Below are 22,032 nucleotides of genomic sequence, written 5' to 3' on the forward strand. Positions count from 1 at the left end.
GCTGCAGTGTGCCTAATCACACTGGCGATAACCTGGAGTTACCTTCACCCTGCAGACTTTTCAGGGTTTCCACAGCGGTTGTATCAATAGGCATAGCTGACTTGTGCCAAAAGAATCACACTAAAGCCATGTTAATGCTGCTGAAAGTGACTTAGTACCTATTAAATGTTAGCCACAACTTATGTCCGATAGCAAACAAGTGAACACACAATCGCATTCATTTTAATGCTTTACATGCAGTTATGGAGGGTGCAAGTATGTTGGGACTGCATTGTGGGCAAAAAAGAATGTGTTTTGCATCCAAAAATTGCACTTTGCCCTGTTTGGAATGTTCAAAAATGGCCCTTATGGTGTAGAATGTGTAGCTAGAGATTACACTAATACAGGAGACCCCACACCACCTCAAGATACATGCCTGACCTTCTCTTTAATTGGTCAGTAGGTAAAACAGAGATCAACAGATTTTCGATACTTTTTATATGAAACACAAATACATATTGCAGATACAGATCAATTAAACTGTATCTGTAAACCCTAGCGATCTGTAAGCACAGCTACACTATTCAGAGCCAGCATATTACAAAAGGATTATGAGGTTTAGATGTTAGAAACTAAGTTTAGTTGGATGAGGTGGAGGTGTACATACAGGAGGAAGGAGGTTGGAATTTTCACATTGCTGACCTCGGGTCCCACTTAGGTCTACTACCTATACTGGGAAAATCTAGATTGTTCTAGATGTAGGGGAAAGAAAAGAGAAGCAACTTCACCAAAGAGAATTACATAACAATTAATCTTAAAAGCATGATGAGCTGAGCACAAATATTGGGAATTTGGAGTCTAAGAGACATAATTACATTTTACAAAAATTCAACTTCAGCAATGTGTATATAATGGAATACATATATTATTTGTAAGAAATCAAAAGGCAATTAAGCCTGCAAATAACCTTTTGCTCACAGTACTCATGAATATGATTTGTGTTTCCATTATCCACGTACAACAGGTACTGTCCCATATAGCTGCCCCCTGTCCCTGAATCATATAGCCCCTTGCCTGAGTAGAGTGGTGCTTAAATTCCCAGAAGGACAGGCGTTCATTTACCATAGGGAAAGACATACTGGTTGCCATGAATATGGCATCCTCCAATTCACAAAAGCTGTTTTTGATCATAGGATATACTAGTGAAGTAAACACATAAATACATATACTGTATGTTTATTTATAAAGTGCTATGCTATAAGCATGGCTGTACATCTTTACAGTAATAATCCAAATCAAAGGGGATTTAACATGCAAATAAGGAATGGCCTTGTCCATACAACATACCTTTTACCGTCCATTTCAGAAAAAATATATTAAAAAGGATAAACTGTATTTTTTTCCGTCTGTAATGTAATGGTAATAAAAAAAATGTAATGGTAATAAAAACTGCAACTGGAATTGATTTACACAGCAATTAGTATGCGAGAATAACCATTTCTACATATATTCCCTTATACATCTGAAACTTTTCCAAGTATTTTCGTACGGAACTATGTTGAGTTTGAGGAAGAAACCTCCTACCAGTTGATCGATTTGTGTCATTTACGCCACAACCTGTTTATTTGTTCTGATTCTTAATAACGAATAAATCCAGGGCCTCGTGTTGTAGTTGACAAACTCTTAGACCTATGCAATATGTATCCTCTGCATTAACTGGTCTCTCCTAAAGTAGGTCTACTCCTACCAGGGCACTGCAATGTACTAATCCACAAAATGTACGTTGTCTTCTCAGTCATCAAAATCTGGAATATCATCGTAGGAGTAACCCCGATACCCTTGGAAGGCATAGTACGCAATGCGGAGATGATAAAACCCAGGCAGGAAAACAAGTATGCCAATGATCAGGACTGGGATTGCTCGCTCATTTCCCTGAATAAAGCATAATAATTAAAATTAAAAGATGTCATATAACCAACACGCTGTGATATCCATTAAAGAAACATTATACTGAACAACCATCCCCCTACACACAGTACCTCCCAAGTGTCCTTTCATAGCTGGGGTAGTCTAGATTCAAAAACTCCCAAAAAGGTGATCTTACCCAAAATCAGGAAAGATTTAAGATGGGTTAGTGTCTGGACCTAAAATGTTATGTTGGGTTGCCCCCTCATATTGTGGGGCTCCATAAAGCAGCCTTACTAACAGGAAGAACATGGCAAAGCATAATAATTACCCTCACACCCAACAACCTTCTTCTTGCAAAGGACTGAGTATATAGTTGGAAGAAAATATTATTTCAGTGATACCTTGTACAGGTATGGGAACCTGTTATCCAGAATTCTCAGGACCTGGCGCTTTCCGGATAATGGATCTTTTCATAATTTGGAATTTCATGCCTTAAATCTACTAGAAAATCATGTAAACATGAAATAAACCCAACAGGCTGGTTTTGCTTCCAATAAGGATTAATTATATCTTAGTTTGGATCAAGTACAAGGTTTTGTTTTATCATTATAGAACAAAAGGAAATCACTTTTCTAAAATTTCGATTATTTGGATAAAATGGAGTCTATGGGAGACGGGCTTTCCGTAATTCTGATCTTTCTGGATAATGGGTTTCCGGATACCTGTATAATGCTTATCCAATAGGTGGCCTCCTGATAAAACTACAACTTCCGTAATCACTGAAAGGTACCACTTAATGGAATAACATGCAAAACAAACTTTGTCCATTGCTTTTTTTCTGCATATATCTCATAAAGTGTATACAATCACTCATTCTACTGAATCAACATCACAGGCCTATAGCCAACAATGCCTATTGGGACTGACAATGCCCATGGGAAATGCGTTCCCTGTATGGGGCCATGAGCAAGGGTCTAAGAACCATATTCTGGATCCATGAGCACTGCAGGTCTAAGCAGGCCCGGACTGGCAATCTGTGGGTTCTGGCAAATGCCAGAGGGACTGCTATCGGGTGCCATAGAAAGTCACTATTTAGTGGGTTGCTGGGACCTCTTTGGGCCTCTTTGTACTTGGAATGCAAGGGCCTATTTTGACTCCCAGTCCAGACCTGGGTCTAAGTGCCCTATTTGGGCCAAGTATAAATGTAAAAATCTATGCTTATTAAATGCAGACCACTTACCCCTGGGCTGATGTATCCAGTTAAAAGTAGAGACCCAATCACAATAAGTAAAGTACCAATTAGGAACAGCACTGTTGCCAGAGAAATGGCTTTGTAAGGGATTTTTGAAGGGCTCTTCTTAAACTGTGTGGGAAAGAAAAAAGGTTTAATTTCACATTATTGAGACTCAACAAGAATAAGGAGAAAAAAACTCAGAAAAAAGCCAGAGAAAGTGAGAACGAATGAAAGAAATACATGTAAGCTTTATGTTAGCATAAAGAAAACCTGGCAGACCCAGGGCGTAGAACATAGATATCTACTTCATCTGCTCTACAGCTACTGGTGAACCAACACTCAACTCCCAGCATATCATAAGGGATCTCTGCCTGCAGGTTGAACACTCTGGCCACATACATTCAAAAGCAAGTACTGTGGGCAGAAGGAGAAATGTGGTATATGGGAACCAAAATTAAAAATCAAGATGCTTGCCAATTAATGTTTGTGTCTAATATTTCCTGAGATGCACTGGCTCATACTTCTATTCTACGAGGCTATGTATAGACTGTACTGTTGATCAGCAGACTAAAGAGACATTCATTTATGTAGGGATGTATTTTCCACCAGCTTGTTGCTTTGTTATAACTAGAGCAAGGGAACCAGCTAAAAAAAAAAAGAATTGTACATCGCAAAATATTTGCTATTGCCTCTTACCTGCTACGGGTATAGAACAAAAGAATTGCTGAAAAGGGAAGTCAGGTGGATACGACTATTGGGTACTCTTACACATTTTGGTCTGAATAGGGAGTATGAACTTCATAAAATTTTCCGGTAATGAGTTTTAATAGTATATATTTTTAAATGTTTTTTATCTTTTCCCGATATTTGACACTTGGACTGATTGTTAATTTGCAACATTGTGTTCTTTAATTATCTTGAGGACATTCATCTGTGTCTTTGTAAGTCAAGCTGCCATCAGATGACGCTACGTTTAAAGTTATAGAATGTGCTTGTCAATTTGTACTCAGTAGCTTTAGGAAAGACTGTTGCTAGCCTGAAACGTTGCTGTATGTCTGTCCAAGAAAAGCCCTTTTTTAATAATGGCCTTTTAAAAAAACTTCACTGTTCGGTGCAGTCTATTTGAAAATTGTGCCTTAAGTCCGGCTGGAAGTGGCTGCCAGAGACATGCACCGTATCATATTGAATCCAGCTGGTGAGTCTGACTTCTTCTCTTCTTACCTACAGGGTGCCAGTGTCATTTGTAGTAGCTTTTTGTTTTTACACTGCATGTTGAAGAAACAGGAACACCAAAAAAAAAATAGTCTTTACAAATTAATTAAAATAGAATAACAGATAAGCTCCCTATAATATAATGGTGTCCTATAGAGCATATCTGTTATCTGCTATGTAACCTGAGCCTTTTCTCCTTTGAATGACTTCCCCATGGCTACACAGCAGCATATTTATATAAACTATAGTATAATATAGAAGCAAACAACCCAGTTTTACCAGCACAATGCAACAATAAATTATATTTTAATTACTTTTATGGGGAAACATGTTTTTTTTTCAAAATGCATCAGTTAATATTGCTGCTCCAGCAGAAGTCTGCACTGAAATCTTTCCCAGGTGTAATAATGGTTCTGTAAGACTGCAAGGTATTGAACAGCAAGGAACCCTGATTAAAGGGATTCTTTTGTGGGGGAAAAAATCTGTTGTTTAATAGAGCAAACTGATTATCTTTTACATTTGATTTTGAAATTTGATGTGTGGCTAGACATGTTGTTAGTTTTCCAGGTGCTTCAGTCATGTGACCTTTTTTTTCTGAAGTCACTTTGGGCGATTTCGGAAATCCGAATCGATCCGAGTGCCATCCCGATGGTGATTCACATTCTAGCCAGTGGGAAGGCATTTCGGGGAGATAAGTCGTCTGAAGAAGAGGAGATTTGTCGCTGGGCGACTAATCTCCCCGGAACACTACGTTTGCCACCACAACAACAGGTAGCAATAAAAAAAAATAGAAAAAGGTCTGTTTGTAAACAGCACACAAAACTGTGCTGCAAATGCAAATAAATTCAAGGAGAGTCATCATAAGAATCATTTTTTTTTCTTTTTATACTCCATACTCCCCGTTATCCAGAATGCTGTGAATTACAGGAAAGAGTCAGCTCCACTTTAATCAATACAGTTTTTAAAAATTGATTCTCCTTTTTCTGTGATAATAACAGTAGCTCATACATGATTCTAACTAAGATTAATTAGATATTATATAAGATATATTAGTGACCAAATAATCCTATTGGGTTTACTTAATATTTAAATAATGTTAGTAGACTTAAGGTATGCAGATCTAAATTACAGAAAGATCCATTATCTGGAAAATCCCAGGTCCCATACCTGTAGTATACTTCCCAATGAGTGTGCTGCAATGTGATGAGTAAATTGTTTAAATGCATTTAATCAGGATGAGTCCTACAGCACATGTGATAGCCACAGGTTACTTCTGGTTGAAGGAATGACAGATGCAGGCTCAAATTAGACTGCTCTGCTTTACCTGCCACCTTCCCCAACTCTCATATGGTGTTACTTCTGGGTTTATGACGTTGGAACTCAGTGGGTAGTTACATAGTTAAATTGGGTTGAAAAAAGACAAAGGCCATCAAGTTCAACCCCTCCAAATGAAAACCCAGCATCCATACACACACCCCTCCCTACTTTTAATTAAATTCTATATACCCATACCTATACTAACTATAGAGCTTAGTATCACAATAGCCTTTTTATTATGTCTGTCCAAAAAATCATCCAAGCCATTCTTAAAGGCATTAACTGAATCAGCATCACAACATCACCCGGCAGTGCATTCCACAACCTCCCTGTCCTGACTGTGAAGAACCCCCTACGTTGCTTCAAATGCAAGTTCTTTTCTTCTAGTCTAAAGGGGTGGCCTCTGGTACGGTGATCCACTTTATGGGTAAAAAGGTCCCCTGCTATTTGGTAGCGAATATAGCAGTTGCAAATCTGATCAAGTAGCAGTTACTAGCAAGTTGGGTACCACATAGGATCCATTAAATTCTCTAGGATGGGGTTCTTTGTTTTTAATGCCTATCACTGCACAGGGTAATGTATCTTACATTTACCAGGTTTTGCTCCTTTGTGTATTTGCATTGGAGCTCTTCATATACAAAACGGAACCATAAGGAAATTAGGAAATATACATGTTGTTTAGGATGCTGACTATAATTCATTAGTTTATATAAATTATCCTCTTTTTACGGACAATATGCAGAACATTCTACCTCCCTTCAGTTCTGTATACCTCCTGATGTTGGAGCCTGGAAGAAGTAGCATAGTCACAGTTTAAGGTCAGAGACACAAGCACAGATTCTGGGAGATTAGTCGCCCATCGACAAATCTCCTAATCTCCCCGAACTACCTCGGAGTGCTTCTTCAGGCAACTTTGGAAAAAGAAGCGTTTCCAGTGCCACCCCGCCTGTAATTTACTTTCTAGCCGGCGGGAAGGGGAGATTAGGGTAAGGACACACTGGACGATTTGTCGCCAACGTTTTTAAAAAGCAAATTGCGGCGACATATCGCTCGTTTTGTCTCTGAACAAAACCAAATGAAAGACGCCAGCTCCTGTGCCCACAGCGCATTTGTGAATCGCCTGCAGCTCCAAAACGCACTGAGACCCTTTTCCGAGCAATTTATCAGAAATAGCATGTACTTAGAAAAGCACTGAAATCTCCTAGACACGCACACACATACAGATAAGTAGCAGCAATTGTATTTAAATTACAATGCGAACGCAATGACGCAAGAACGCAAGCACATAAAGACGCCAGGTTACAGCGGGAAGCACAAACCGTTTCCGGTTTGGGTGGAGCACGTACCGCACAGAGTAATGGGATACAAATCGCTCTGTGCCAATAGTCGCTGTGAATCGTCTGTTCAAAAAAGACGATCGTCTTGTCGCCGCGATTTACTTTTTTAAAACGTTGGCGACAAATCGTCCAGTGTGTCCCTACCCTTAGTCGTCTGAAGAAGAGGAGATTTGTCGCTAGGCGACTAATCACTCTGAATCTGAGCTTGTGTCTCTGCCCTTTCAGACAGACGTGTTGCCAAGCTCTGTCCTATACTCCTGTGTTTACATAGTGAGGAGAGAGTAAGGGAAAGGACGCACTGGACGATTTGTCGCCAAAGTTTTAAAAAAGTAAATCGCGGCGACAAGACGATCGTCTTTTTTGAATAGACGATTCACAGCGTACATGCTATTTCTGATAAATCGCTCGGAAAAGGGTCTCAGTGCGTTTTGGAGCTACAGGCGATTCACAAACGCGCTGTGGGCACAGGAGCTGGCGTCTTTCATTTGTTTTTGTTCAGAGACAAAACGAGCGATATGTCGCCGCGATTTGCTTTTTAAAAATGTTGGCGACAAATCGTCCAGTGTGTCCTTACCCTAAATCATTCTCTGTAGGCTACAGAAGTTCAGTGTTTACTCAGTTTAAATCATTCACAGACAGGCTTCATCTCGTCTCCCTGGAACACTGACAAAACTGTCTGCCACAATCTAATTGGGAACACTGAGCAACAAGCAGACAATCAGTGAAGGATTTATACCTAATTAACATCGGACTCAGCAGACTGCTTGCGGTTTCCCCAGAGAGCAGATAGAAGATACAGAATCCCTGCTACTTTTGGCTACTGAGTACACCTCTCACACTAAAAAAAAATCACTGCACCTGCACTTTTTTGATGCAGATGCCTGATGTATTCCCCAGAGCTGGGAAAGGGGAACCCTCTGCATATAATACAGACAATATAATGGGGGAAATTTATACATGTATAACTTTATTTGTAAAGCACTGTTAAATTCTTCGAATTCATGTGAGGTTTTTTTTTTATGTTCAAGGTTTTTATTTTGCATTTTAGACAACATAAAACGAAAACAAACAAAATAGGCATTACTGTAGTGAAGAGTAGTTGGTCTCACAGGACCACAGCTTGTTAGGATAGGATGTACAGTTATACATTGGAGCATAAAGTACCAGATGTAGTATAGCCATGTACACAGTGCAGGATATAAGTGGTCTCGCAGGACTCAGATACATTGAGACAAACCAACATTTTCTGTAGGAGTTGCAGACATAATACATCCAGTACATTATCTCATATACCGTATTTGTGTTTATTGGGTCACCTGATCCACCTCCCAGATTCCCAGATTTTTTCAATTTTTTTCTGGGCATTCCCTTGCCCTTGGTATGTCAGCTTTATCATCTGAAGTCTGCTATTAACCAATTTTACCCATTGCTTTACTGTAGGGGGTTGGGGGCTCATCCACTTATTGACTTATCTGTTTTTTAGCATTAAAGAGGAGGTTTTGTAGCAGACACATCTCGTTTTGTTCAGGGGTGCCAGCTCATCGACCAGCCCCAGCAAACATATCTCTGGTGTTATTGCTCCAGGGAACAGGATTTCATTGGTCATGTAGGCTATCACCTTGGTCCAGAACCTATGGGGCAAATTCACTAAGCGCCGAAGCTCAGAACGCTAGCGTTAATTCGCTAGCGTTTGGCATTTTCGTTACTGTGCAAATTCACTAACGAACGCTGGCGTAGTTTCGCTAGTGTTACTTCGCACCCTTACGCCAAGCGAATTTTCGCTAGCGACGTAACTACGCAAATTCACTAACTTGCGCAGTGTACTGAACGCTACCTTTTACTCTAGACTTCCTTCGCCACCTCAGACCTGGCGAAGCGCAATAGAGTAGATAGGGATTGTTTCAAAAAAAGTCAAAATTTTTTCTAAGTCCCAAAAAACGCTGGCGTGTTTTCTACATTATGGGTGATGGGCTGAAAAAGATCGAAAGATTTTTTGGGGCTCCCCTCCTTCCCCCCTACATTTCCTGACTCATGGCAACTTACCTAGACAGTGGGCACATGTGTAGGGCAAAATAAAATTTTTATTTGCTGATTTGAGGGTTTTCTAGGCATTAGTAGTGCTGATACGTATTCCTCCATTGAAATTTGAATTTGGCGCCGTATGCAAATTAGCCTTCGCTAGCGTAACTTCGCTTTACATAGCGAACCAACGCTAGCGCAACTTCGCAACCTTACGCTACCCCTGAGTGCTACTTCGGATTTTAGTGAATTGGCGAAACTACGCCTGGCGAAGTGCGGCGAAGTTGCGCCTGGCGAAGCGCGGCGAAGTTGCGCCTGGCGAAACTACGAATGTTAGTGAATTTCCCCCTATGTATTGAGGGACATGCATGTGGAAAAACCCAGCGTCGGGGTGCTGGCATTTGGGACAGTTCCCATCAGGATTCCTGCCCATGGCCTTGAGTCTAATTGGGGTGACGTACGTGCAATGTATAATCCGAAATTGCACCATCTTATCTTTTGTAGAAATGAGGAAACTATACAATTCCCCTGTTGCATGCCGATTTGAGGGTTGGAAAGGTATTGCCCTCTAGTAGATCTGATAAATGTTTTACCCCCAGTTTTGGTCAGTAACTGAAGTCTGGGAGATGCAACAGGTGCTGCAGGTTAGAGTTTCTTCCATAAGGGGGTAGGGGGGGAGGTGGGCTTACAGCCTTTGAAAAAACCAGGCCTTTTGTGGGCAGCTTATCGTGAGAGGCAGTTCAGGGGTGTCCTTGGCTTTCCTATAGGGTGCATTTCGAATTGCTTCCATGGAGCCCACCAAGGTGGCCTGGTGAGTGTGATTTTTAGAATCATACTTGTCTAGCAGTGTTCCCACTGAAACCCCCGAAAGTGTCAATAATCAGACCAACAGAAATCAATACGGTTGCTGGTAGGGGGAACTCAGAAGCTGTGTAATCCAGCCCAAATATAACTGCTAAGTCTGACAACCAGTGCAATAGAATTTATACGGTAGTGATTCCCAAACTGTGAAACTGGGCCAAATGGGTGCTTGGATCAGTGGAAGAAGGAGAGTAACCTAAAGACCAGTTGAGAATGAAAATTTGCTCTCCTAGACAGACTTGATGGCCAAGCTTGAAGGTCAGTTAGGATTAGACTTGAGTGCATATTTATTTGATGAAATAGTTATTCTTGCAAATATGGCTGAATGACTGATATTCTAATTGCCTATATTTACATGGGCATTTGAACTGAAAAAGATAATCACTGGGTAAAAGGTATAGGCATGGGACCTGGGGCTTTCCAAATTATGGAAAGAGCCGTTATTTGGATCTTCATACCTTAAATTTACTATAAAACTATGTAAACATTAAATAAACCCAAATAGGCTGGTTTTGCTTCCAGTAACTATGGATCTTGTACAAGGAACTGTTGTTCTATTCTTATAGAGAAAAAGAAAATCTTTTTTTTTTTTCAATTTAAAACTTTTTTTATTTTCAATTATAAAAATGAAGCATAAGCAGTAGCATTGACATTACTCAGGGGCTGCAGTTACTGGACAGTTCCCAGACTGCAGAATTATGAAGTCGCATTACAATATACTGTATATTGAATTCCTGAGTTATTTAGATGAATAACAACAGTGAACAAAAAACATTTATTTCCGTTACATGTGAGTACTGTCATTTTTCTGCACTTACATAATGTGGGCTAATTATTGGTTAAATTTGGGTTCTCCGCTTAGTCAGAGTGGGAGTGCTAGAGGGATAAGACCTTAGTTTACTTTGATATTCCTGTATATCAGCCATGGATTCCAGACTTTATTGAAAGATTTCTGAGAGTCGTTTTTCTGGCTAGTTAGTTTCTCCAGTATAAGTACATTATCCAACCTTGTTTTGACAGCAGGAAAGTCTAGGATGGAGGATTTCCATGCTGCTGCTATAACTTGTTTTAAGGCTGAGAAAATATGCAGTATCAGCTTCCTTAGATATTTATTGATTCCTGGAATTCTTTTATGAATTAGGACTTCTCCTGGGTCTTTTTTTAGAGTTAGACCTGTAACGTTTGTGATTAGTGTATATATACGGATCCAGAATCGGACAGCCTTAGGACATTCCCACCATGAACGTTCCATGTTGGCCGCAGTTTCTGAAGCATAAAGGAGAGCATGTGGGGTACCATTTTTCTAATTTTGAGGGTACCAGATACCACCGGTGCAGTACTTTTTGGGATACTTGTCACATTAATAGAGCAGTGTATATTGTCCTTGATAATGTCAGACCATTGGTCTTCCTCCATACATATTCATAAGTCTTTTTCCCAGAGTATGTAAGTTTTTTTAAAACTCCCATAAATTCGAAATTTAACCAATCAAAATTTATCAATAAAATCAAATTTTTCAAAGTCGGGTGAATAGAATTCGAATCGGTTCGAATTTCAAAAACTCGATTCGAGTTATCTTAAAAAAAACTTGAATGTCAGGAAGGCTGCAAACATCTCCAAATTGATCCCTGGACCTCTCCCATTGACTTAAACAGCAATTCGCAGGTTTTAGGTGGCGAATAGTCGAATTCGAATTCTTAAAGGGCCAGAGTATAATAAATCTAATAAATTCGATTTTTTTTGTAAAGATAACTCCCTAGTCAAATTTGACCAATTCAAATTAAAATTTTCAATTCGACCCTTGATAAATCTGCCCCTTAGTATTGTAGTGTTATAGAATGGCTTATTCTAAGTAATTTTTTAATTATTTATTTTTTGTATACATTTTTTTAATTGCCTTCTTTTTATAACTCTCTCCAGCTTTAATAGGGGGTCACTGACCCCATCTAAAAAACAAATGCTCTGTACAGCTACACATTTATTGTTATTGCTACTTTTTATATAAAAATATATCACTATTCATATTCCAGTCTCTTATTCAAAGCAATGCATGGTTGCTAGGATAATTTGGACCCTAGCAACCAGATTGTTGAAAGTGCAAACTGGAGAGCTGCTGAATAAAAAATTAAATAACTCAAAAACTGCAAATAATAAAAAATGAAAGTCAGTTTCAATTTGTCTCGGAATATCACTCTCTGCAGCAGAAACAGTTAATTTTACAGTGAACCACCCCTTTAAGGAGCAGCAGCACCATACAATACATAAAAGTACAATAGGGTGTAGGGTTTTATTTAATAAGGAGTTTGTTTCTCCTTTAAAGGAAAAGGAAACCCTGTAGAAAAAAAACCTGTACCCCGCCAACCCACATAGATGCCACTCCTCCCCTCAGGCTAACTGCCTCCCCCCCGGGGAAATGCCCCATACTTTATACTTACCCCTCGTTGCAGATTCTGACAGCGGACTTCACGGCATCCATCTTCCGGGTCTTCGGTAAAATGACTGGGAGATTGGCAATCTCCGTCAAATTCGGTGCATGCGCAGTTGTCGAAAGCCATCAAAGCCAGATGCCGTGAAGTCCGCTGCCAGAATCTGCAGTGAGAGGTTAGTATAAAGTATGGGGCATTTCCCCGGGGGAAGGCAGTTAGGGAGGGGGTCTACGGGTTTTTTTTATACGGGGTTTCCTTCTCCTTTAAGCTGTTGGCCACTGCATGATGCATCGGCAGGTGAGGAGCTGCAGTCACTCTGCTGTTCCTATCATTCAGGCAGTTGGTCCAAATGGAACATCTGAAAGGCAGCAATATGTTGTACAGCCCCTCATACAGTATCCACGCATTTGGCCAATCTATTGGATACTGTACAACATTGAGCAGTGTATGGCCACCAACAGAGCAAAAACATGCATCTGAGCATTGTCTGTGCTGATGCCCATCTACTGTGTCAGGATGTTTCCATCAAAGTCAGTTGGGGGCTTCTCTTTGTGGTTGAATTCTATGTGATTTAAATGAAATAAGTCTTTTATTCCATAACCCTCCTTTTGCTACATTTTTGTAAGACCCACATTTGTTGTAAATTAATGTAAATCACGGTGTAACTGGCTGGCACTATAGAAATTGATGATGATGAGAATTAGACTTATAAGGGGTTATATAATAAAAGGCAGTCATTTTGCCCATGAACAGTAACCCATAGCAATCAACCAGCAGGTAGGAGTTACTGGTTACTGGTCACCTATTTAAAAGCAAACATCTTATTGGTTGCTATGGGTTACTGCTACTGGGCAAACAGTGACTTTTATTACATATGGGGGATTGTGTGTTATCTGCCCCAAAGCATTATTATCACTTCTAACTTTAATTGCTGTTCTGTAAGGAAATGATGACACCTAGTGGAAATACTGTTTTGTGCACAAAATATGCAAAACAAAAAAATGTAAACCGTTGGCTCTTTATTTTCAGGCTGCTACAGTGAAATTCCCAGGATATGGGGTCCTGTAATTAGCACTTAAGGTGCCTATACCTGGGCAAATCCACTCATTTGGAGAGGTCTTGACCCGGTATGTCTATCTTGAGTGGGTGATATCTGGCTTATCCGATTGTGTGCCCCCTAGGGCCCAACAATCAGATTACAACAGTGGGAATGCAGGAGGTCGGAGAATGGACCACATCAACTGATGCAGTCCTCAATCTGACTGGATTTTAAACCTGCCCGATCGACATCTGGATTATTTCTGCCCAGATATTGTTTGGAGAGCCTGCCAGAGGGCCACATTAAGGCACTTTTAGACACAATATTTTTTTATGTCTGTATGGTACCTGTCATCCAGAATCCTCTGGACCTGGAGTTTCCTGGACAATGGATCTTTTCTTTTTTTGAATCTTCATATCTTAAGCCTACTAGAAAATCATTTAAACATTAAATTCAATAGGATTCTTTTGCCTCAAATAAGGATTCATTACATCTTAGTTGGGGTCAAGTACAAGCTAATATTTTATTATTACAGAGAAAATTGTAATAAAAAAAAAAAAATTGGATAAAATGGAGCCTATGTGAGACAGCCTTCCCATTATTCAGAGCTTTCTGGATAATGGATCCTATACCTGTACTTGTAAGTAGGGAAGAGCTGTCGCTTGTAACAAAGTCTCCTACCAAAAACATGTGGGACTAACTGGTGCTAATTTGCACCAATAACGTCTTCCACAGCAACAAATCAGCAATTCGTTTTGATCAGTCTACTGAATGTTAGAAAATAAAACCAACCCAAAGAACTGATTGACACTAAACACAATTGATAAAAGTAAGCACTTACAGGTACTTTTTGATATGATGGGGTATTTATATACAAACAGCAGTGCTAAATTGCACCAGTTCATTTACCACTAGTAAACAATAACTACAATGCTTGATCATTCTCCTGTAAAGGTGAAAAGGAAAGCAATATTTATGATTGGTAGTTATGAGTAAATGCACTGACAACAAGTTTCTCCCTCCCCCTTCCAAATTGCTGGGGTTCAATCAGCCCAAAACCGTTATATAATAGAGCATGTGCACAGCCCCATGCTTGTATTAAAGTGGACCTGTCACCCAGACATAAAAATCTTTATAATAAAAGTCCTATCCAAATTCTTTTTTTATTAAAGTATTCATAGCTGTTGTGAACTCATTTAAAAATCTCAGCTGTCAATCAAATATTGCCTGCCACTCCTCTAAGCCTAGGCATAGAGGCGGGGCAAGCAATTACTTTCACTTTCCATTCAGCACTTCCTAGATGTCACTGCTCTCCGCACATGCCCCCGCTCTCTTCACCATTTAATTGTGTAACCAGTGCATTCGAATGGGCATCAGGTCCCCCGTTCTGATGCACAAATCCGATTTTGAGATGATTTTGAGATGATGCAAGGCTTGCCTTAATAACAGTATCCACAATATGGCTCCTGCCTGCTTGCTATAATTATTAATTCCAAGACTGAAGGAAACAAGATTCAAATACTTTATGCAGTGTAATTAAAGTTTATTTTGCTTGACTAAAGTGATAAAATAGGATTTGGAATATTTTTCTCGGGTGACAGGTCCCCTTTAAAGGTTTCTTGTCATTTTTGAGGATTATGTCCCTTCTACCGAACCTTGACTGGTAATAAAAAAGGAACACATGACCTGTAAACAGGTATGGGATCCGTTATCCGGAAACCCATTAGCCAAAAAGCTCCAAATTACGGGATGGCTGTCTCCCATAGACTCCATTTTATCCAGATAATTAAAAATTTTTAAAATGATTTCCATTTCCTCTGTAACAATAAAACAGTACAATGTACTTGATCCAAACTAAGATATAATTAATCCTTATTGGAAGCAAAAACGGCCTATTGGGTTTATTTATGCTTAAATGGTTATCTTATATGTTCGTTAATTACCTGTAAATGCTAAAAAGTCAGAATGTTTACACAATCAATTAGGGCAGAGCTGACCAAATGCAGGCCTACCGGCTGGATGTGGCCCTCCAAAGGATGTTTATGGCCCCAGTCTGCTCTAGGATGCAACATTGTCATTATTTTAATTCACATTGTCACCCTCAAATATACAACATGATAAAAAATCCTGTTGCATGTAAAAAGCTGCACAGCACTAGATAAAGCAACGCTTCATGTTGCTGACTTTTCTTCCTGCTATTCTCAAACCACTCCCTGGGGCCACCTTTCAAGGAAAACTTCATCAGCTATCAGAAAGCAATGTCTTGTCTTTTGCTTTTTCATTGCTTCAACTTCAGACAAGCAAATGACTTGCATCTGCATCATATGTCCTGCATAATGCCGAGAACCTCTCACAAATCAGCATTCCCTGCACTTTGCTGATCAGCTCGGTACACTATGAGCAGCCACTGGACTTTATGTGGAAAGGAGACAAATTAAATCTTTTAAATAAAAAATAATAATCCCAATTGGACCATGCAAATAGTCCTAATTTGAATATTCACCATGTTCATGTACAAGTCAATGGCAGATGTCAGCTGAGCCATTTGGGGATGTTAATTGCCTTCCTGTTTTTTTGGGAGAAGAATATGATTCGAATTTTCAAGTCGCAACCATACGATCGAATATTAGCCATTCGAATTTCTTTCTTAAATAACCTTCCAATCGAATTGTGAGTATGTTGGAATTTAAAAAAAAATTCAGATGAATTCGACCTTTGATAAATGGGCCTCTAAGTCTGCTAAACATCATTTAAACATTAAATAAACCCAATAGGCTGGTTTTGATTCCAATAAGGATTAATAATATATGTGTTGGGATCAAGTACAAGGTTCTGTTGAAATATTACAGAAAAAAAGGAAATCATTTTTAAAAATGAAAATGATTTTCTTGTAATGGACTCCATCCTGTAATTCAGGGCTTTCTGGTTAACTGGTTAGTATATAAGGGATCCCACAGCTGTATTGTAAACTGAAATAAAACATTTTTTTTAAAAATCTTGTCTTCCACCCAAATATATAGTGAAATATAAAGGGGTAAGATTTGGGGCAGTTTAGCAAAACTGCATTTGTGTGAATTACAGAACAGTGCAAATATTGATTTGATGTTGAGTCAGGAAATAATCACATGGATTTTGACTACTTTGTCATGAATCCCTTGATTGGCCTGTAAAAATAACTTGCCAACTATACAGTTCCAAGCAACTGGCTCAATAAAAAGGCTAAATCAATACAAAAGAAAAAGCTATGCTGTATAACTACTAGTTTTACTTGGACTCTCAGACTAGCAGGGTGGGACTGGGCCAGCAGGACACCGGGAGAAAGCCTGGTGGGCCACACCGAGCAAGACCTGCTCTCCACCTTGGGCGCTGCACCCTTACCTCCCCCCATGCAGCCACAATAAGATATAACAAGGCACAAGCAGAGAAGGTTGAGGCTGGGGCGAGGGGCCTAGAAGCAGAGGGTGTTTGGGGGGGGGGGGTTGTGCAGGCCCCTGAGGCAGCAGCCCTGGAACGAGCCCCCCCCATTCTAATGCTGAAGACTTAGACTTGTGCAACAGTATTGTAAAGTCTGAAAATGTTACCCACTTTGCAAATGGATTCACTAGGGGGTACCGTGTCCTTTAACTACAATTTTCTATTGAAGAAGGAAACGTCACATTATTAAAAAAGATCATGGAAACCCAGTCTAAACAGCACGGAGACCTATTTTGGGGTCCCTCTCTATATCGATGCTTTGGGTTAACCTCACCTGAATGCCGATGTATCCGTCATCTGTATTAGAAAGCTTAGAGTACTTCACTTTGCTCTTTGTTATTCCCGCTGCTGCGTTGCTGCGTGATGGCATCATGGCACATACGCCTTGTCATGGGAAATAAGAAAATTATAACCTGGAATAAAGAAATGACATAATGACATAGAGCACAAAAGGGTTGGTCTAGTTTACAGGAAATGACAGGACATGACAGTAATAAAACTTCCAATGAATTTCTATTGCGATACCCAGAAAAGGTAGTTCTTTGGGCCCTATAGTAATTTAGTAGATTGAAAAAAGACACACGTCCATCAAGTTTAACCTTTTAACTCTATTTTAACCTGCCTAACTGATTCATTTGAAGCCTCTCCAATTCATCTCGGAGGGATTGACTCCAAGATGGCAATTGGACCAGTCCCTGGATATCTCCCATAACCCTGTATTCCCTCACTTGCTAAAAAGCCATCCAACCCCTTCTTAACTAATGTATCAGCCTGTCCCTATCTCAGGGAGAGAATTCCACATCTTCACAGCTCTCACTGTAAAAAATCCCTTTCGAATATTTAGGGGGAAAATCCTTTCTTCTAATCGGAATGGGTGACCTTATGTCAGCTGGAAAGACCTACTGGTAAATAAATAACTCAAAAAGGACCCCAAATCCCCTGATTACTAGACCTGTATAAAGTACTCATTTGTGACTTCTAATATCCTTATAGAATATAACGTACCGTACATTACCCTGCCATTCTATAAAACATATTTGCCTAGAGATTGGCGCATAGCATTAAAGGAACAGTAACGCCAAAAAAATGAAAGTCTTTTAAAGTAATGAAAATATAATGTACTGTTTTGCTGCACTGTTAAAACATACGTGCTTGCTTCAAATGATCTATGTTTTTTGCAATGTTTCAGCCGACACTCTGCCCTTTTCTACATGAACCATCTCATATAAACTAGAAATACATAGAAACTCTACTATAGTTTATATAAACAAGCTGCTCTGTAGCTATGGGGGCAGCCATTCAAAAGCGAAAAAAGAAGAAAAAGCACAGGTTACACAGCAGATAACAGTGTTATACAATGGAAATCCTCAGAACTTATCTGTTATCTACTCTGTATCCTGTGCTTGAAAGGCTGCTCCCATGGCTACACAGCAGCTTCTATATATAAACTATAGTAGAGTTTCTAAAGCAAACACACCAGTTGTACCAGTGCAGGACAACACTACATTATATTGTCATTCCTTTAAGACACTTTCAGTGACTATCTATGGAATCTCAACCTCTGCCATTTGCCAGAACCCTCAGATTACCAGTCTGGTCCTGTACACAAATCAAACATTTGTAATTCACTTTTTTTAATGTTTTAAAGTTATTTGTGAACATGACTACAAAAGTAAATGCAACTGCAATCAGTAGCTTTCTGCAATATTGGTTCTGACTCCTGAAACTATGTAGCTGACTAACAGGCCTGGAAGAGAACTGGCCTGAGCCACATTGTTTTCAAGATCTGAGTTGCAATTACATTTACCAATATTTTTTAATTAATGTAAACTGAAAAGTTGCTTAGACTTATACTCTCTCATTGTGCAAAAATGGGTGGGGAACTTAAAGGAGAACTAACCCCCCCCTCGCGATGTTAAGTCCCCCCTTCATGCCTCCCCTCTGCACAGTATTACCCCAGAATTCTGTCCCCTCTTGAAATAGTAACCGCACATGCAGAGTGAGAGCAGCGGCGCTCACAGGCTCCTTCTTCCGGCACTTCTTCGAGTCTTCTTCCAATGCTTTGGTAATTTCCGTCTCTTTCGGCGCATGCGCAGTTGACGCGAACCGGAAGTTTGCTCTAAGTGAGCATGCACCATTACGCCACTCACTTCACAAAGATTACAGAAGAGAAGAAGATGGCGTCCGTGAGCTCTGCTGCGCTCACTCTGCATGTGCGGTCGCTATTTCAAGAGGGGATATAATTCTGGGGTAAGACTGTGCAGGGGGAGGCAGGGAGGGGGGCCAGTGGGGACTTAACATTGCGGGGGTTTTAGTTCTCCTTCAAACGGTTGGTTTACCTTTAAGTTATATTTTAGTATGTTATAGAATGGCTAATTTTATGCAACTTTTCAACTCTTCTTTATTATTTATTTCTTATATATTTTTTAGGGATGCACCAAACCCAGTAATCATCATGATCATTTATTTATATAGTGCCGACAAGATACGCAGTGCTTTATCGGACTTTTTCAGCAGGATTTTGATTCAGCCGGAATCTTTGGCTGACCAAACGAATCCTAATTTGCATATGCTAATTAGGGGCGGGGAGGGGAATTGCGTGACACAAAACAAGGAAGTAGAAAATGTTTTCCCCTTCCCACCCCCCTCCCCTTCCCAGGATTCGGTTCAGTATTCAGCCAGATCTTTCGCGAAGGATTCGGGGGTACGGCTGGATGCAAAATAGTGAATTCGGTGCATCCCTAATATTTTATTAATTATTTGCCTTCTTCTAATACATTCCAACGGGGGGGTCAGTGACCCCATCTAAAAACAAATGCTCTGCAAGGCTACAAATTTATTGCTAATGCTACTTTTTAACATACCTCCCAACTGTCCCGTTTTTAGAGGGACTGTCACTCTTTTGTACTGGAAAGTCCTGTTTTTCTCTGCACTGAACAGCCAGAAAAAGAAACAATGTTTCTAACTTAATTGGCTTTTGGCAGCAAACCCAGAACAGCCTTAAAGGTTCACATAAGATACTTTTGTAACAATTTCGAGATAAGCAAATAAGTAATTGTAACAGTATAAGATAACAGGTCCCTTGGCAAAAGTTAGACCCACAGCTTAAAGGGCAATTCACCTTAATTAGCAAAACTGTAATAATTTAAAAAAAAAATATGTTCAAACTTTCATAACCTGCCAAATGTTGTAAAATGAACATGGTGATTAGGGGGAGTGGCCACAAAAATGGGGGTGGTCAACAAAAATTGCCGCGCTACACGTGGCAATTTTTTTGTTCCTCTTTTTATTTCCAAGATGTTGGGAGGTATTTTTTCAATCTCATCTTTCTATTCAGGTCCTCGCCTATTCCTAGACCAGTATCTTATTCAAACAAGTGCATGGTTGCTAGGGTAACATGGACCTTAGCAACCAGATTGCAGAAACTGCAACCAGGAGAGCTGTTGAACACAAAGCTAAATAACTCAAAAGAAACAAATAATACAAAATGAAAAATAATTGCCTCAGAGTATCAGTCCCTACATCACAGTAAAAAGTAACTTAAAGGTGAACATCCCCTTTAAAAGCAAAGGTGTTTCTGAGCGTCCCTCTGCTTTGAGATATAACATGAGTGTTGAAGCAGGGACCCCATAAGAGTTATAAGCTCATGACAGACACGTTATATAGGCAGCAGGGACTGGAGATTCATGTTTCACTCCCACCCATCAATGACCAGCACAAGCCCTATTACCTTATACCACTGCTCATGGTACAGGGGATTAGACGATCCCGGCAGGCTGTGCGTCAGAAGAACCAGGAAGTCGTTTTGACAAAGCACAGGTACTTCCCCCGGAACTAACAAGCGCAGTCTGATGCGTGATCTTTCAGCTCATTCAGATCCGCTACAAACTTGCTTGTGAAGGACGGGTTGATTTTAGGAAAGGCCGCAGAGTATACCCAACGGCGCTAAAATGTTCCAATGCTCAGGATCATATTGGACTATGGAAATGCCCCAAAACGCGCTGGATATGGTTCACTAACAGAGGCGCTAAATTGCACTGCTGCAGTTGCCACTAGCAACCGATCAGCCATTTGATTTGACAACTACAAGTCAGTGAAACGTAGCTTGTGTGCTAGTAAATCAGCTGCAGCAGGAGATAGGTTGGTGCCTGACAAGTATTTCACTAGCCCAGTCATTAGCACAAATCAAATCTCTCCTTGGCAGCGACTACTCTCGCTGATCTGCCTTCCCACTGCTAAAATGTAAATCGCCTGGGGCACATGGAACGCTTCGTTTTCCGAAGTCGTCCGTAATTGCCTCACGAGGAAACTTCGGGCCACTTCAGAAAACGAAGCGTTCCGTGTGCCTGACCCCAGGCGATCTACATTTAATGGTCTGGCCACATGGGCAGATTCCGGGGGAGATGAGTGGCCAGGCGACTGATCTCCGTGATCTGCCTTCCGCCACTTAAAATGTAAATCGCCTGGGGGCAGGCACACGGAGTGCTTCATTTTCCGAGGTTTCCTCGTGAGGCAATTAAGGGCGACTTCGTAAAACGAAGCATTCCGTGTTCATGCCCCCGGGCGATTTACATTTTAGCCAGGGGAAGGCAGATCTGGGAGATTAGTCGCCATGAAGAATAGGTAATATGTCGCCTGGCAACTAATCTCCCCAAATCTACACGTGTGGCCAGACCCTTAGGGCAGAGACATATGCTCTGATTCTGGAAGATTAATCGCCCAGTGACAAAATTCTTCGGGGCAACTAATCTCCCCAAACTTCCTTCCTGACTGGTAGAATGAAAATCGCCTGCGGGATGGCACTCTGCTTCGTTTTCCAAAGTCGCCATAGCCGTCAGGAAGGCAGTTCGGAGAGATTAGTTGCCCCAAAGAAAAGATTTGTTACCAGGCAACTAATCTCAGTGTCTCTGCCCTAAGTGGCAATGGATTTGCGGTTTCATTATGAGCTCATGCTGTTCTGGCTCACCCAAACCCCCCCCCCCCTCCCAGCTCTACCTGAACTGCCCATTTTATATAAAACAAACCCTTCCCCTAAGTTTTACAGTATTAGCAACTGTATCACTGCATATTTGGAGTTGCCAAGTTACAGCTGATGGCACCCCGCTGCATAATTTTGGCATAATTGAGGCAAACCTGTTATTTTTTAATGAGCACAAGGGGGGCACGAGTCTTAATGGGCCTCAAGGAGCAATATACAGATCCACGCTCAGATTTGTGTGGGGGGGG

The 22,032-nt window shown here is 40.4% G+C and overlaps 1 protein-coding gene across 2 annotated transcripts; it reads right to left on the minus strand.

The window, feature by feature from the left end:
* Nucleotides 1-1,199: 1,199 nt before the first annotated feature.
* Nucleotides 1,200-20,972, minus strand: tmem230.S (transmembrane protein 230 S homeolog). Of its 2 annotated transcripts, none has more exons than XM_041587658.1 (4): nucleotides 20,537-20,972; nucleotides 17,081-17,190; nucleotides 3,128-3,250; nucleotides 1,200-1,911 (listed from the first exon to the last, which is right to left on the minus strand). In XM_041587658.1, exons 2-4 carry the CDS (start codon nucleotides 17,177-17,179, stop codon nucleotides 1,771-1,773), a joined length of 363 nt encoding a protein of 120 aa, XP_041443592.1. In that variant the 5' UTR covers nucleotides 17,180-17,190; nucleotides 20,537-20,972; the 3' UTR covers nucleotides 1,200-1,770.
* Between the last annotated feature and the right edge of the window lie 1,060 nt (nucleotides 20,973-22,032).

Source organism: Xenopus laevis, chromosome 3S (genome assembly GCF_017654675.1).
Source record: "Xenopus laevis strain J_2021 chromosome 3S, Xenopus_laevis_v10.1, whole genome shotgun sequence".
NCBI lineage: Eukaryota > Metazoa > Chordata > Amphibia > Anura > Pipidae > Xenopus > Xenopus laevis.